Source organism: Chaetura pelagica, unplaced genomic scaffold, assembly GCF_000747805.2.
Source record: "Chaetura pelagica isolate M959 unplaced genomic scaffold, ChaPel_1.0 scaffold104, whole genome shotgun sequence".
Lineage (NCBI taxonomy): Eukaryota > Metazoa > Chordata > Aves > Apodiformes > Apodidae > Chaetura > Chaetura pelagica.
The window spans coordinates 5,044,608-5,061,470 of NW_009953786.1; the positions used below are offsets into that span (position 1 = coordinate 5,044,608).

At 44.0% G+C, this 16,863-nt stretch overlaps 1 protein-coding gene across 1 annotated transcript in view; it reads right to left on the reverse strand.

Moving 5' to 3' along the window:
* Positions 1 to 9,375: 9,375 nt before the first annotated feature.
* The window catches only part of SLC22A23 (solute carrier family 22, member 23), a 112,416-nt gene continuing 104,928 nt past the window's right edge, over positions 9,376 to 16,863 (reverse strand). Inside the window, exons 10-11 of the mRNA XM_010000913.1 lie at positions 15,852 to 15,975; positions 9,376 to 10,111 (exon numbers count right to left, since the gene is read on the reverse strand). Coding sequence (XP_009999215.1) covers positions 9,754 to 10,111; positions 15,852 to 15,975 — 482 coding nt within the window. The 3' untranslated portion in view covers positions 9,376 to 9,753. The remainder of the gene's footprint in view (positions 10,112 to 15,851; positions 15,976 to 16,863) is intronic.

The window sequence follows — 16,863 nt, forward strand, 5'->3', positions numbered from 1 at the left end:
CAGTACTAGTGTTTTCTCTTCATCCTGGTAAGTTACCTTTCAATAACCACTGTTGTAGTCTCTCCTGGTGGCAGCTTTTTCTCTACACACTGGGTTCAGTAATTTCCACTTTAAGTAGTAATTCTGTAGGGTACTGTATAACATGTTTTCTTTATGTGTAATTAGTACAATATCCGTAAGTAGTTAGTAGAAATGTAGTCAGAGAGGGTTTACTCTGGATAAAGTGTAACAGTTAATTCAGTTTTCTGTTTCCTCATTAATTTCTTCTGAATCTTTCTCTAAGCTGTGCAGCATTGGAGTCCCCATAACAGCTCTAATGTGTCTTAGTGGTTCCCACCCTTCTGTCCTATTTTTCTTTAGCACATGTGCTCTCTTTCTTCTTATAGATTTATTACAGATTTCATACCTAAAGTTGGTAATAAGCTGTCATTTATTATATTAGTTCCTTCAGTATTCTAGGACAGAGGCTGAGTCACCTGATTTTTCTCACAGTAAGTTAGTTTTGCTGCCTTTTTTTTTTTTTAATGTCTGTTTCTCATTTGCATTGCTAATTTCATATACTATCTTACTGAGAACTGATAGTGTTGGTAGGTTCTGGGATATCAATTACTTTTTCTCATCAGAGCAAAATGCATCTTCCTATTTTCTTTCTGTTTGTGTGCCTTCGTTATGTGTATTTTGTTATTTCATCTTAAGCTTTCTTTGCCAGCTCCAGCCTAGATAGGCTTTTTGGTCAATGTTCCTCTGTGTCCATGCTGTCTAACCTCTGGGTTGCAGATTTCCTTGCTAGTCAGTCTCTTTTGCATTCTTTATAGATACTATTCTTGTGCTCTCCTGCTTTAGGTATACTGCATTGAGGAAGGCTGTAGACCTTTTTCAGTTTTGGTTGGAAAGAAAAAGTCAATAGTACACTTCTGGCTTTGGATAATTATGTGCTTCCTCTTCCTCTGATCATAACTGACTTTTGAGAACAGAAATAAATCTTCTTTCTGAAATCCTGCATCTTCATATTTAGGCCTGCTTTTGTCAATCCAGCAATTTAAGTCAGCTCATGGTCACTTAGTCCAAAATTGTTTGTTTTCCTGAAACCAGTGGATCTGCAAGATCATCACTAAGCATCTCTGTATCATCTTTGTTTCATGAAGTGCTTGGTAAGGAAATCTGTGTTCTGCCTCGACTAGAAGCACCAAGCTTTGCTGTTATTGGTGTTTAGTTAAATCCTTGGTACTCCCACAAATTCTGTAATAAGAGAGATGCTATTCACAGCCCAGCCTGACTTGCAGGTCTACTTCCAAAGTAGCCTTTTTTAACCATCTTGCCCTGTGGTAATTTTCAGGCAGGCAGTATTTTTAATTTTATTTTTTTTTTCATTCTTCTATGCTGTCACCATTTTTTCCATGCTTCTTCTATGTTGATCTTCACAGGCACTGACATGTTCAGTGTATGCAACTGAAGTATTTTTATTTCTTATACTTCCTAGTTGCATTTTATCACCTGCCTTTTGTTCCTGCAATGTCAGGTTCTCTGCCCTGGAGCAGGAGTTTCACACTCCCGTGCATCTGTATACATGTTCTCTGATTGTTTTCATTATAGCCTGGAATGAGTCCTAGCCAGGGCAGCTGTATTTGGAGTATTGGCTTTATCTTTTCCCTTATTTCACATTGTTGTTGGTTTGTTTTGTTTATTTCTTTCCCATTGCAGAAGACACATTTGCCATGTTCTAATCTCTCTTCAACTACTTCTGTCTATACCTGTTTATATCAGGTACCTGAGTGTTTCTCACCACCCTGCCCAATTGTGCTGGCATGAGATGGGTCTCACTAGTCAAGAAACCCCCCAAAAAAGGTGTTTTCTTGTGGGTTAGTGGAGTCCAATTCATGAGAAAGTCTTGTGCATTAGTGCCTCCCTTACCTTCATACGCCAAAACCACTGCGCTTTCAGCCACAGTGACTGCTGTGGAGTAACTCCATGACCTCATCTTCCCACTGGAGGGACTGGCAGACTCTTGGTGAAGATTATCAGAAGCTCCTTTTAAGTCTTTCCCAGCTGGTCACCATTCTCCCTCCTTTTCCAGCACAAGTGATCTACAAACGTGTGCCTAACACTTGTTCTGCCCTTTCTCCTCCCACTGGGCTCCTCTTCCAGCTTAGATTTGGGCCCTGGCCCCATCTGTGAGGTTGTAGCAGTAGGTCTGTGCTGCTGTTGTGCCCCTTGGAACTCATCCTGGACGTTGTGCTGCCAGGGAAGCTTTTCCTCTTGCTTTCAGGAGCCGGTGCAACAGGGGTTAGCAGCCAGGCTGTGTGAAAACAGCCCTGCTGGAGGGATTTTGGGTAAGCCCTGTCTTTTGTGGTTTTCTCCTTTAGTTTACAGTTGCAAATGGTCTTCCATGGAGGCATAAGATCTTCTTCCCTCCTCTCTCCTTCTTGCAAGAGTCCAAATGAATCCACAAGAAGCGGGGACAAAAAAGGTCCTGATGGCAACAGAGCTCTTCATGCTCCTTGGCATAGGCAGCCCTCAGGGATTCACAGTATTCCCGGGAACGGCATCCCAGAGACTCAATCAAGTTGTATGCAAATGTAATTAAAAAGTTGAGTTTTGACACTGCAGTGTATGTTGTAGCTTCATTAGATAGGATAATGGTATTAATTAGCTCAGAATTAGCATTGCATTCATTGAAGGCACGATGGTGAAGCGCTAGTGCTTATAAAATGTGCTGCTTTATACAACAAAATCTGGTGCCAAGCACTATTATTTATTTTTTTTTTGCAATCAGAGCAACGTGGTGCATTATATCAGCATTTTGTAGTGCCAAGTCTTAAAAAGGCAAATGAGTCTTATTTCAGAAGCAGCCCTGCTTAGTGAGCCAGGCAGCTGGTAACCTGTTAGAATGGTTAATGATAATAAATTGATTTGCGTAATGAAAATGCCTCAGGGATTCTGCTTAAATCTATTTTTTATGTATATATAGATTTCCTGTAGTTAACTTTCCCATTTAAAAAGCATTGAGATATTAGGAGTACTGGTGAGTTTATCTTCACTTTTTAAAATTTAAATTCAGATGGTATTTTTGAATGTTCAGCAGAACAGTCTGATTTCTCCCTAGGATTGCTAGCTCCCAGGTCATTTCCTGCTGGAATATCTTGTGATCCAAATGCCATTATTTTGCCTTCTATGTCACACAACTCAATTTAAATCTAGACTCTATTTTTCCTCTATGATGCTGATATTCTTCACAAAGTTTAGCTTTAGCAGTATGTAAAGACAGTTACAAATTTGCTATATTACTGTGGTAAAATCTAAGTAGGATTCCATTTTAGTTACAAAACACTTCTTGGTGTTACCTATTCTACTCTGATAATTCAGTCTTCCCACCCAGTGGACATTATTTTATTCACTGTTAATTAGCTCTGTCACGGAAGGCAGCTCTTAATTTTATAGCACCTCTCTCTAGGTATTTGGCATTACAGTCACCTGGAACTTGTCCTTGGCTTCATCATATGCAACCCAGACTCTCCAGCCTCCTGGAGTGTTCAAGGACACCCTATAAAGAAAGGTTAACGGAAACAAAATTGTTGATAGCATGCTTAGACAAGAGTGATGCAGACTTTTGGGAGCCTTTTTAGGGGTTCATAATGAAACAGAACTTTGTTAAGTGGAGCCTGAACATTTTATTGAGTGCTTCCCTTCCATAAGTGTTTTCACAGCATGAACTTACCTACTCACAAACTGGACATCAGTGCCAAGAGTATAGCCTGTGGTTTCACTCAGACTGTACTGTATTTAAGAAGCTACCAGAATCCACAAAAAACACCATGAGGCTTTTTACATTGGGCCAAAATCTATTTGATAGTCACCAGGCTTATACTGCCCATTTCAATGATATGCTTACCTTTGCCCAACATGCCAACACACAGGTACTTGTTCTGTTATGCCTTTATAACTGGGTCTAGCACTGCAAGAGTAGAGACTGTTATCTTAGAAACCTGCATGATACCTTTTCAAAAAATGCTTGAACACCATCATCAGTTTTATGTATGAACAAACTATATCTGAATACTTTTTTTGTGTGTTTTAGCCAGCAAGACCAAAAAACAGATATTTGTCAGCTACAATCTTCAAAACACAGACAGCAGTTTCACCTTACTCATAGAAAACAGGATCAAAGAAGAAATGATGGCTTTTCCAGAGAAGTTCTGACTTCCCATCATTGTAAAATAGCATGAGTTTTTGTTTTAGAAAAACTGATTCCAATTTTCACACTGATACTGAGTGTATTTGGTTTGTATTGTTTTGATTGAATTTGCAGTTGTTATTAAATATAGCTGAACCTAAATACAGTTTGGTTTGAATTGTTATTTATTTTTTTTCCAAATTTGCTACCCTGGTAAGTAGAGGATAGACAAGTAGATTAGAAAACATGCTGCAAAGTGAGAATATCATTGTAAGATGCATGCAATACAGGGACCTGCTGGGAAATCTGTTCCAAATTCTACCTGTATAATTATTCGACTATGTACTAGTATTGAACATAGTATAGCAGCTTTTAGTGTTCAAATAAAAAAAGCACATACCATGGTTTTAGTACTGAAAACCTGTAATATAAAATTAAGTGTTACCTTGCTCTATCTTTCCAGTCCCTGCTGGTTATAGTAATAGTGCTCAACACTAGATTTCCTTCTATCTCTTGGGCACTGGGAACAGTAGAGGGGTTTCATGAAGGTTTTCCTGCAAGTCCCCAAGGGCTATGCAGAATGAAAAAGCACAGCTTGAATTTTGGAATAACAGATAAATCTCTCAGGCTGCTAGAAGAGCATCATGTGTATAAAACAAGCGCGGTCATTAGAAAAATCAGTCACCACCACCGCTGCAAAGCATCCTGCTGCTACATCTCTGGACTTGCTTTTAGGTAGGATGGATATCCTTTCTGAGGCAGATCCATCTTATCTTGTTCAACAAGAAGGGCAGCTAAAAGTTCACTATACAAAAAAACCCCAAGCCAACCACAGAGGTAAGGGTATGGTGACCATTTGCAGCTGGTGGTACGTGCTGTACTATGGGCCACCACCCATTATTCACAACAATGTGGAGGAACCCTAAGGGTAGCAGCCTGATGAGCAAGTCCAGGTTATTTCTTTTGTATTGCAAGTTAAACTCTGATTCAGACATAAGCTTCTGCTGCAGAAAAAATACTACTGCTGCTGCTCGACAACCGTCCTAACAACCCACAGAAAACTGATGAACTTACCTTGCTGTGGTGCTGCAATCAGCAATTAAAACCCATAAGCAAGAGGTTGCTGATGTAGAAGGCGTAACCCCTGATGAATCTCTTGTCCAAAGGGGTTTGAACACCCAGTGGCTTTGACATTGCATGTTTGGTGTAAGCACAGAGGGCCCTTCCTTACCTGGTGGGAGCAGCCGCCAGTCCTCAGCCACAGTGCAAGACCAGAACTGCAAAAACCAACTGTTGGAGGGTATTTTCTGTTTAATTTACACCACCCAGGAAAACAACTCAACTGTTCTTCTGTGGCTGAATGTAAAAGGTAATTAGTTGCAAATCGATGTGTTGATTAGTCCAATTTTAAACCAGCTCATTCTGTCTCTAGAGGAGAGCAGGGCTCTTTGCTGAGGTGTCACATTAGCTGCTGCCAGGTTGTTTCAGAAGTCACTACAAGGGAGCCAGACCAAGGAGAGCAAACTGATGGGACAATGTCATTTTATTCTGTACATTTACATACAAAGTTCTTTTCAGTAGGTACAACAGATGTAACATCATGCAGACATTTAGCTTGTAAGACTGTTTTCAGTACTTGATTTAAGCTTGTGCTATGAGGAAGCACCACCAGACTACTCATGATCAAAACGTACAGTAACACGATTTTTAAAAAACTTCATCAGAAACTGAAATTGGGAGGGAGGTCTCACCCACTAGACATAACACACCATACTCCTTTCCCGAAACATTTTACACAATACATTTAAAATGAGGTTTGTAATTTTAATTTTCTTTAAAAAAAAAAAAAAAAAAAAGAAAGGTTACAGCAGGGGAGAACATCCCCCCACTTAATAGTGTTGTCTTATGTGCCAACTACAGGCGCAACTTGACTTGACATTCAGAGTTCAGTTAATGGCACTTCTGCTTCCAATTTGGTGACCTTTAGTGTTTGGCTCCAGGAAGTAGCAACAGTTAAAATACTTCAATTAAAAAAAAAGGCCAGTTAATGAAACTGAAAAGTAACTCTCACAAACTCCTTCCCGAGTTGCCACAAAACACTTGCAGACAGGAAATGGATAACTGTCATTATCCATTTGCAATGTGTCTGGCAACAAAAGCAGTACTGAAGCCTTAAAAGGGGGGAAAAAACCCCAAGATCAAGCATAATGTCACTTTCACATTTTTGTTTAAACTTACAAAGACAGAGGAAAGCCCTTAAATGGTAAACCCAAAGAAAAATCCATTGATGGGCTTAGAGGTTACTGAAGGTTCACAGAAAAAGGCCAGAATGGACAGGACAGCTTTGGCCACTTTCCCTGCTGCAATGGCCAGAAAAAGCCTCCTGAGAAAAGCCTTTCCTGGTGATGGCTGTGGAGCTAATGGTGCCACAGACTGAGAGCCTTGTCCTGCTGCAGGACTAGGCAGAGGACAGAAAACACCTCCAATTTTTGTTTCTGCCCAGCTGCATCTCCTGGTACCTGACTCCTCCACATGAGATATGCTTAGCAAAAGCTTTCCAACTCTGTGAGCATGTGTGGAAAAAAAGTAATGGCAGAGGTGTTGATCTTTTCAGGAAAAGGAGCAAAACTGGAGCTGCCAAGGCAGTTTGTGCTTTATTGTCATGATGGAGGCAGAGGGCCAGACCAACTTGAAATGTTGGGGCTCCCCACTTTGAAGATCAGTACCAACTACTAGGTTTCAGGTAAAACACCCAAAAAAGCAGCAAATGAAGTCAATTTTATAAGAATTATAATAATAATAATAAAAAAATGCCGCAAGTTCCTGTCACCTAGTTTGTTTATTACATAAACATTGATATGTTTAAACAACTATTCTCTTCCCTGGGCCTCTCTGTCATCAGAGAGCAACCACCAGAATAGGAAACGATAAAGCGCAGTGAACAAGAGCAGTGGACACACCAGGACTGCTGACAGTGCTCGAAGCATCTGATTCAACAGGCCCCTGGATGGTCTACAAGAGCTGTACCATAGCTTGAGCACACAGGCACAGAGACCACGAAGGAAGGGGCTGCTAGCAGGGCACGATAGACGGCAGGACACCACTCTCTGCCTCTGCACTTGCCCTTGCCCCTCCACTTTGAGGCCCTTTTCCTTTGAGACTTGTTGTACTTCTTCAATTTTTTTGTTGTGAACCCACTTTGGTGTTTCTTCCCCCCACCCTCCCCCCAGTGTGTGCGATTTGCAACAAGCATCTCTTTATCAAAGGCAAAAGTTATTGCACAAATTTGGCACATGAATACTGCATAAATGGGGAAGGCCTGGGTTTTTTCCTTAGGTGGACATAGACTGCAGAAGTCTCAGCACAGAACGAAAAGAGAAGCAGCCACGCTCAAACTCGACAATCAAACTCGAGCATAAGGAAGGCTGGGCTCTCACTGTCACAGCAAGTCTAGCAAAGGTGAAGAAAAACAGTAGTGTAAATTTGGGCAAAACTACCATCAACTGGTCCAGTGTTTCTTACCAGGCTCAGGAAGAACCCGGATGTCCACACCCTCTGGACAAAAACTAGCAGCTTTAGGACAACGTTGTTACTCTGAACACAACAATCTCTGTTGCTTCTGCAGGTCCACCCTGTCCCCCTTGCTCTCATCAGCATCTGAGGCTGTGCTACTTACTGCATCGCCTACCTCTGATTTATTTGGGCCTGTAAGAGGACATTGGCAGCCCAATGGAGGATGGAAATTGTTAGGTACAGTAGTTAAATTGACAATATATACAGCACAGGGGGAGGGGGGAGGGAAGGTAGAGGAGGAAAGGGCAAATGAGCGCTTTCCATGCGCGTGAACGCAAGATGGACATCAAAGTGGCAATCATATGGACACTCAATACAACATCGACATCCTGCTGCTCTGCTTGCTTGAACGTCTGCACGGCAGAGCAATCACAAATGGATGGCCTGAGTGAGGAAGGAGAAGAGGGAGGGAGAGGAGGGAGGTTAACTACAACGCAAGAAAGCTGTTCGTTTACAAAGGACTTGCATTGGACTAGATCCTCACGATATTCACGCAGTGAGAACCAAAAGCCAATGGCTAAAGGAAATAGTTGGCTCGGGGGCTAGAGAAGTCAAGTGGCCACTGTCAAAGTGTCATCTGCACAGCAAGAAACAAACTGGATGCTCACTTTGCTTAGCCTAGGGTAGGATCAATCCAATTTAAGGAAACTTTTTGCCCCCCTTTTTCTCTGAATGAAAATCCTACGAGAGCACAGGTGGGAAAGGGGGAAAATGTGGGTGAGTTAATTGTATATTCTTGGGTCAGAACCAGAAAACATCTCTAAAAGCCCCAAGATGCCCAACAGCAGACTATAAGTCATTATTTACAGGCTATCAATTCATTGCTCTCCAGTAGTCACTTAAGCATTTTGTCCACTTAAACTGAAAACAAAACCCCTGTTTCCAAAAACAGGTAAGGCAATGCCAGGACACTCATCTCCCAGGAGTGGGAATCCCAGCTGTGCTGCCTTTTGAAATAAAAGTACAGATTGTAGCCCATGCTCCTTACTTTTTGTCCCTGCTGGTCTATGCTTTTCTCCTGGAGCAGTTGATTGGAGATTCTGGACCTCCTAGTAATTAAAGCCACTCTCAGCAAAACTAATTTTTGCATCATTGGTCAAATAATTCATATCATCTACGTTACTAGTAAACACCAACGGGAACCACCTAAAGTAGATTAATGGACTGTTAAAATGCAGAAGGCTGATTCTCTTGGAAAAATCAGACTGTTTGGGTAGGATTTTCTTCACTGCATTTGGTAAAAAAAAAAAAAAAAGGTACTAATTTAGAAAGTAACTTGTAAGTTCACATGGGCTATAAAAACAAACATAAGCTGCAGTCAGAGTTTGAGTCACAACAGGCTTTGCTTTTTTTTTTGCCTTTTTTTTTTTTGGTCTATACAAACACAGCAGGCAACCTGGGCACTTGGACTTTCTAGACAGGCAGAAGAATGTTGCACAAGTCTAAATTTCAGTCAATTCAACTTTGCAGTGGATCCCTCTTTCCTTTAAAGAAACACAAAACCAAAACAAAAAACAACCCCCCCTTGGTTTCTTTCTTGGAATGGCTGCACCTCTTACAAGAAGATGGCTTCATTTTTGTGATCTATAAAAGGAAAAGGAAATAAAGTGCTTCTTGAGAATAAATCAAAATAAATATACATATTTAATGGCAGGAAAAAAAGACTTCTGAAGGGCTACCTCCAGCCAGGTCTTTTCTCAGATGAGTCTTCCCCCATAATGTTTTCAAGAGCAATCTGCAAAACAGTTGAAGATGCCAAAAGTTGCTTTAGCAGCAGAGTTGAATTCCCCGAAGTCTGTGTCTGCTCCATCACTGGTTTGTAAAGTCTATGCAAAACACCTTTGCCCAAAGTGCTGCTCCTCCTGCACAACAGCATCAAATACAATACAAAAAAAAAAGAGGAAAAGAGAAAAAAACCAAACCAAACAACCCAAGCAGAAAAAAAAACAACAAAAAAACAAAACAAAAATAAAACAAACAGAAGAAGAAGAAAAAAATAATCCACCCAGTTACATCAACTTCATCCCGTTGGCAGTGGTGTTCTCCGAGATTCCGTCACTCACGGCTGCTGAGTCGTGGAGGCCGGAATAATCCTTGAGTTCAGAGTTTGTCAGGAGCAGGGGCTGCTCCCCCTTCTTGTGCGGCAGGAGGGGCTGCCGGGTGTAATGTTCCCCATCCGGGATGTTCTCAGGCAGGTTCTGGTTCTTGCTCTCCGGCAGCAGCAGGATGCAGATGATGCAGATGAGCGTACAGCAGGCGAAGATGACGTGGTGGAGGAAGTAGCCTTTCTGGTTGTGGAGCTCCATGATGGGGGCGGTCAGGCGGCCAAAGCCTGCGCTGGCCAGGACCAGCCCCAGCCCTCCTCCCCTGCAAACACAGCAGAGGTGAGAGCCTGGCCCTGCAGCTTGCTCCTACCAGCACAGCCCCAGCAGCTCTGTCAGGTCCCCCAGACTCCCCGCCTCCCGTGCACCCAGGCATTTGAAACCCGTAAGGCAAAGCTGGCTTGCTTACAGCTTTTCATACTGTACAACTGCCCCACTAGGGATTTGCTTTGCTGCTGTAGATCACCACTGCCTACTTGCCTATGTGGGGGGCAAAAAACCTATACTACACTCACTCAAGTACCTTTCCACATCCATATAACTGCCCTTGTGGAAGAAGATGAGAAGCACTATCACGTCAGTGTGTAGACAGCCCTCTAAAGCATTGCTATGTCTGAGTATTCCTACATTCAGCAAGGAAAAAGTAGATTTTACTTGGCATGCCAGCCTTCTCCAGAAGCAGTAGGTGTGGGAGTCAATTTTTGCTGCCTCTAAAGTGCTCCATATCAATCAGCAGTGGAGGCAGGAGATTAGACTTTACAGGTCACTGCCTCAATCCATTATACCAAAAAGTGAATGCTGAAATATTATCTCCATAAAAGTGTGCTGTGGCTGGAACCTCTCAACACACTGACATTGAAATAACATGCATGATTTTCAGAAAAAAACCCCAACCAACCAACAACCAAAACTAAAGATAAAATAGCCAGCGGTCAAAATAGGAGAACAAGAGTTTGGGATTAGTTTTCGAGACCTCCTCTTAACTTACTGTACAAGTTGAGGTAGGTCCCTCACTGAACTCTCTCTTGCTCTCCTTGTAATACAGCAAGGGGTTACAAAAAGATTAACGTTAGTGAAATGGTTAAATTGTAAGTAGGTAACTTTCTAAAATATTCTTTATGGCATACATGCTTATTTATTCAATGTACTGTGCTTTTATATCAAGATCATACATTAAAACTTTAAAAAATAGAAGTGTGAAAAGAACCTCATCTCCCTGCAGTCACAAGCATGGAAGTTATTTGCACAAGCCAAATTCAAGGTTCTCTCCTGATGCAAGGCTGTGCAAGCAACCTCTCTTGCAACTCCTGGTCTTGCTCACGGACGCCTCTCGAGGTGCCAGAGCAGCTGTGCCTGGCACACCCCCAGCCACACACACCCACCCGCCTGGTTTTGAGACACAGCTCGTGCTCCCGAGGCCTGTCCCTGCTAGGTGATCCTGCACAGAAGCATTGCAGGTGTTTCCTGGGGCAGATAATTTCCTCCTCCTGCCACAGCATGACCGAGGTGTCTGGCCAGCAGAGTGTCACCCTCAAGTGACTCATTTTAGCAACATCTCTAAGAACAAGCAGCAGCTTTTCCTTGATATTCCAAAGATCCTGCTGCCTGCAGAGGGAGGTGTCCCCATGAGTTTCATTGCTGGCACCCTGCTCCCCATTCCATCACTGAGCTGGCCCAGGCAGCATGCTTCCTGTGGCTCCTCTGGGAGATGCCACCTATTCCCGAACCCTCTGGTGATCAGACAAGCTCAGGTGCTTCTGTTCCTGGCCTAGGGGCAGAGATGTAATTATTAATGATAACTGGACCTTACAGAAGAGAACTGCAGAGGGCAGACAAACTACTTTGTGTCAACAACTTGGGGGAAAAAAAAAGTTTCATTGACTGTTGAGCATGCTAGAAATCACAGCTCTATATATAAACCTACACATGCCAAATTCACTCAGCCAGCCACTGCGTTAAAGATAATCTTCACTCAATCCTTCTCCAAATCCACTGCTGCTTACTTGACAACTAAAGGACAGCAAGCACGGGTTTCAAAAAATGCTCTTGGGACACTGACTGGATCAAAAATTCATGTATGCACCTCCTAAGTCTCCAGATCGGCAGAGCATCATTCACAGACAACAGAGATTTTCCCAAAATACTGCAAAAGCTCTTATTAAAAACTTGCCAGCTTTCTGGTAGCAATTTAGAAAGCCAGCTGAATGGGGCCATTGTGCAACTGGCCTCCCTGCAACTTCATTAATATGCTCACATGAGCAATGGACACAACCAGCCCCCAACGCTTGGCAAATCACTCTCCAAGTTGGCTCTGGAGCAACAAAAGCCCAGCTCATTTACATCAGTATTTGCTACGGCTAAATTGTATCTCCTCCACCAAGAAGGACCTGAGGTGAGTTTTAAAAGCTGCTGTAGAAAGACATCAAGCAAGCTGAAAGGAAACAGGAAAAGGCAACAACAAAGACGGCTCTGTCATTATGGGTCCAGCAGCTTTGGATTTGGAAGGGGAAAAAAAGTTTTTCCATATGACATCAGTAACTGGGGCAGGCATCACTTTACCCAGCACCATCAAAACCTGGCAGAAGGGGGCTTGAAAATACATTTGGTACACATAATTGACTATACTGCAAATATGAACATGGGGGGAAAAAAAGAAAACTGAAAATACTGTCAGGAATTTTTTGCTGTCCAAATGAACATCAGGAGAATGGGTACAGGGCAAGAGAGGCAGCACCCTCACCATTCACACTGGTTTGCAGCCACTTTGGGGCAGCAGGTGGAGATCAAAACCAATCATGGTGTTTTGGGACACCACTCTTTCTTAGTATGGCAATGGACTGGTGTCTGTATTTCAAATGCTCTCCAAGGTGCAGATTGCAACTGACGGAAGGAGTGTGAAGGCTGCTGGCACCCACAGTGAGCCCCAGCTTTTCCTGCTGGCACCAGTTGCTGCAGGGGTTTCCCATGGCACAGCCCCATGGGTGATCAGAGCTGCTTCCCTGACCCCTGCTTGCCCAGTGGCAGGGAGACAAGAGGTTTTGCGTGAGGTTTACGGTCCTGATACGGGCAAATCACAAAGAGACCTTGGTCCAAAATTTTGTCCTCAGATAGGCCCTCTCTGATCATGGGGGAGAATTTCCCTGCTTGCTACTGCTGTGTTTATTCAGAGAATGGTAAAACCTCCTTGCTGATATTCTTTGCTCAAACCAGGCTAAACCTATGAAGGGAGACTTGCCCTTCTCAGCACCACTCAGGCTAACACAGAGATGTTAATCCTATCTGCCAGTGGCCATTTGTCTGTCTTGATATGCAGCATGGCTTGGAGTACCAAAGAGCCAGAGAACTATTCAGGTTGGAGGAGACATTGGGAGAGCACCTACTCCAGACTCCTGCACAAACCTGGGCCAACTGAATTCAGGCCAGGTTTTTTAAGGCTTTGTCCAGTCAGCTCAGCTGTTTTTTTGCAGTCAGTCCCTGGAAACCTCTGCTTTTTCTCTGGCTTGCCTTTCCTGCACACAAGGATCCTGTTATGGGCTCATTCCTGTGCCACAGCAGGACGCTCTTGGCCTCATGGGGCAAGGCACTGCTTTTGAAAAGCCAGGCCTGGTTCAGGTCCCAGTAAACAACACTGCACACCACTGGAAATTTGGCTTGAGACAGCTATGGATGGGTAAAGATCCTCATTTGGCCATCGCTGCCCACTCTGTTTCTTTGGCTGGGTGAGGGCAAAAGCAAGACACAGAGAAGAAAAATCAGATCCTTTTTCCACTTGTTAAGTAACCAAGCATACAGAGGATGGGAAGAGGACACACCATGCTTTCCTCAGTCTATTCCTGTTTAGCAGTTGTGCAACTCACAGTGGTGTTCCCGTGAAGATTACTAGAGATGGATTATCAGTGCCACTTAGTACTTAAATTCAGCATTTGAAAGGAGCTCTGAACTGAAGCCTCTGGTGCAAAGAATAGGAGCTCCCTGGTGAAATCCTCCTACCCAGTGTCAGCAGACGGGACTGCAGTGCAAGGGTTTGAAGAACCTCTCTGTATCCCATGACAGTGTCCCTTTATGTCTCCAGAACTGGCAGCATCCCTTGGTGATGAAGATGGCTCTTTTCCTCCAACACTGCTGCAACTGTTCATCCCAACACCACAGCAGCAGAGCTGGACAGGTGCTATGGGTTGGCCATCATGTCACGGCTAACCCAAAACCAGCAGTGCTGTTTCTTCCACTCAGGGACGGGAGATTACAGGTAAAGGATTTGATCTGGGAAATCCCACAGATGGCCCCAGTGTCCTTTCTGCCTCCCTTTCCCTTGAAGTTCCTCAAGATTCAACCAAAAGCACATTAAGATGATCTGGAACGCTAAAGAGCATCTGAGACAGTATTTTGGGGAACAGGTTATGAGGGACGAGACAGATCCCAGCGACAGGCAAGTCACGAGGCTGCCTAACCACACCTCTGCCTCAGACAGGTGTATGTACCATCTTGAGCTCCACCTACTAATTACAGCCCTGAGCAGATATTATGAAGAATTTCTCAGTGGTGGGACTGAAAAGTGCTGCAGATTGTCCTCAACCCTATTCATAAACATGGACCCTGAGGCATATCTAGCTATTGTCACTTGCCTGGTCTCACCCAGCAGAGTCAGGGGAAGCAGAGTTCTGGCTCCCAGGCAGGATATTGTCTCTTTCTGTGTAGCAACATGTGTAGTTTAAGGAAAATAAACAAGTTGCTATGTTCAGACTACACATCTGACCCTACTTGGCAGATTATCTTCTGGTTCATGTGGCCAACACCTCATCTGTATGTCTTTCAAACAGAGGCATAAAGAGGCATTAAAACACCAAACTGACTGACGTGTGTAAGTAAGTATCTGTTAGTGTTCAGGCTGCTGTATCATCTCCTCACCCCTCACGTTGCCTTTCCCTGTGGAAATAACACTATCTGTAAAGTACAGACACACAGTCAGGTAGCTTGGAAAAAAAGGCCATGGATCAAGGAGACTCTGGCTACTCAACTGACAGTTTGGCTATAAAATTTTGCCAAGTCATTGAAAAGGCACATGGTGGAAAAAAAAAAAAAAAAAAAAAAAGAGAAAAAAGATAAAGGAGTATTGTCTACCTTCTGTCTCTCCTACCCACAAGACCTACATGCCTGGGAAATCCAATGGTGTCAGAGTGGACTCTTGACTCATGGTGGCATTGCTGAAAAAATTCCAGAACACACAAGCACAACAGGGAACACATAAAATGATACAAACACCTGACTATAGAAAGACATTTTGTGGGAAGCTCTCCAGCAAAGATCATCTGCCTGATTTCTACTATTACCCAGGATGAAAGCATTCCTCTTTAGAAAAAGTTTGAGCCTCTGCTCCAACAGATCTGGGAGCAAAGATGACTTTCTCTGCAACAAAGGCAGAGCACACAGGCTGGTGCTGCTGTAGGAGAGGCAGGACTGCAGACGCTCAAGAGCGTATGAGATGCACCAAAAGCAGTTAACACTGTTGCAACACCTCCTTTCCATCGCAGCACCCCCATAGCTGGCCCAACTAACCTGCCCTACAGAGGCAAGGGCTGCCTGCACCTACACCTGCTGCTCTGCACACCAGTGGAATTTCCCTTCTCACCTCGAGCTGCAGGCTTACGCGGTCACTGCTTGTACAAACCCAGCAGAGGAAGCAAACCAACAACCTGGTTCAACTGCAGGATCTGGTTTGGCAAAGTAACTAAAGCCGCACTGCACTGCCAGCCCTGCTGATCGTCACCGCGATGGGACACAAGGTGGAGCCATCGGAAACGAAGCCTCTCCATCTACAGACAGGCATTGGCTTAGGCAGCCCGGCTGCAGTGACATTCAGCCGAAGAGCAGCACCAAAATTGCTTCGAGGTCTCCGGTGATGGGGGATTTCCCCCCTTGTGCTGTGCTCTGAGTTACACAGCCAGTTATCAATCAAACCAGGGTAATTTCGTCACTGTCCTTTGGAGACGGGGGCTCCGTTGTCTCACCTGATTACTGTGGGTGTGATTTCAGCACAGAAGAACACGCTGAGGCTTCCAACGGCATGCGAAGAAAACATCCCCACGATGGAGAAAGCGGTAGAGAACTTGTCTTTGACGCTCTCACTCATACCTGCCAAGAGAAGCGTGGTGATAAGAGGTGAGCATGAGGCCAGACTTCCAAGGAAGGAAACAAGAAAACAGGTTTATGTTAGTCACTGTCCCTAGACCAGAACCAGAGTCATTTTTGTAATACTAATTTAAAACTGGTATTTATAAAACCCATTCCGCAAGCACCTGATGCTCAAACATACCTGAAAAAAAAATGGTAATGTCATGCCAAAAACGGCAAAAACATGCAAAAAATGGCAGTGATCTCCGAATTTTTTATGCCCAGCCACCACAAAAAAAGTAAAACCCAAGAAAAACCACATATTTGGGCAGTCTTTTAGGCACCAGCCATTTCCCTCCCACATTTGACAGACAAGCAGAGGCAGGCAGCATTCATCAGGTTGCCAAGTATCTGCTCAGTGGCTAAGGCACTGGGGGAGGCCTGCAGGATGAGAGGTGAAAGATAAAGAAGTTCTCCCATCTCTGTGCTAAGACCCTGCACGTCATTAGTCTGCAAACTGCTGTAACCTCCAGCCTGAGAGCCTTTGCCTGAGAAAAGCTGATCCCCAGGATGGTGAACCACTCCCCTAAGTCAGCGGGTCCAGCAAGAAACCTCAGCAGATCTCAGCAAAGCTAAAGGAAACAGTCTCTTAGCCACTATGACAATATATCCTTCACTTGATCCCTGCTCGCCACCTTTTGTAGGCGGGGTCAGGATATTTGATGCAGGGTTGTGCAAGCTCATCTGTCCTGGCCAGTGAGGAGGCCACGTTGCTCACAGAGACTATTGCACCACAGGGGGGAAACATATCGAACCCGACTGAAGCACTGGGGAAAAGAGTGGAGCTTTGCAGCCAGCATCTCTCACCTTCCTCCAGGCCAGTCCCAAGATCTGCCCGGAGAGAGAGCT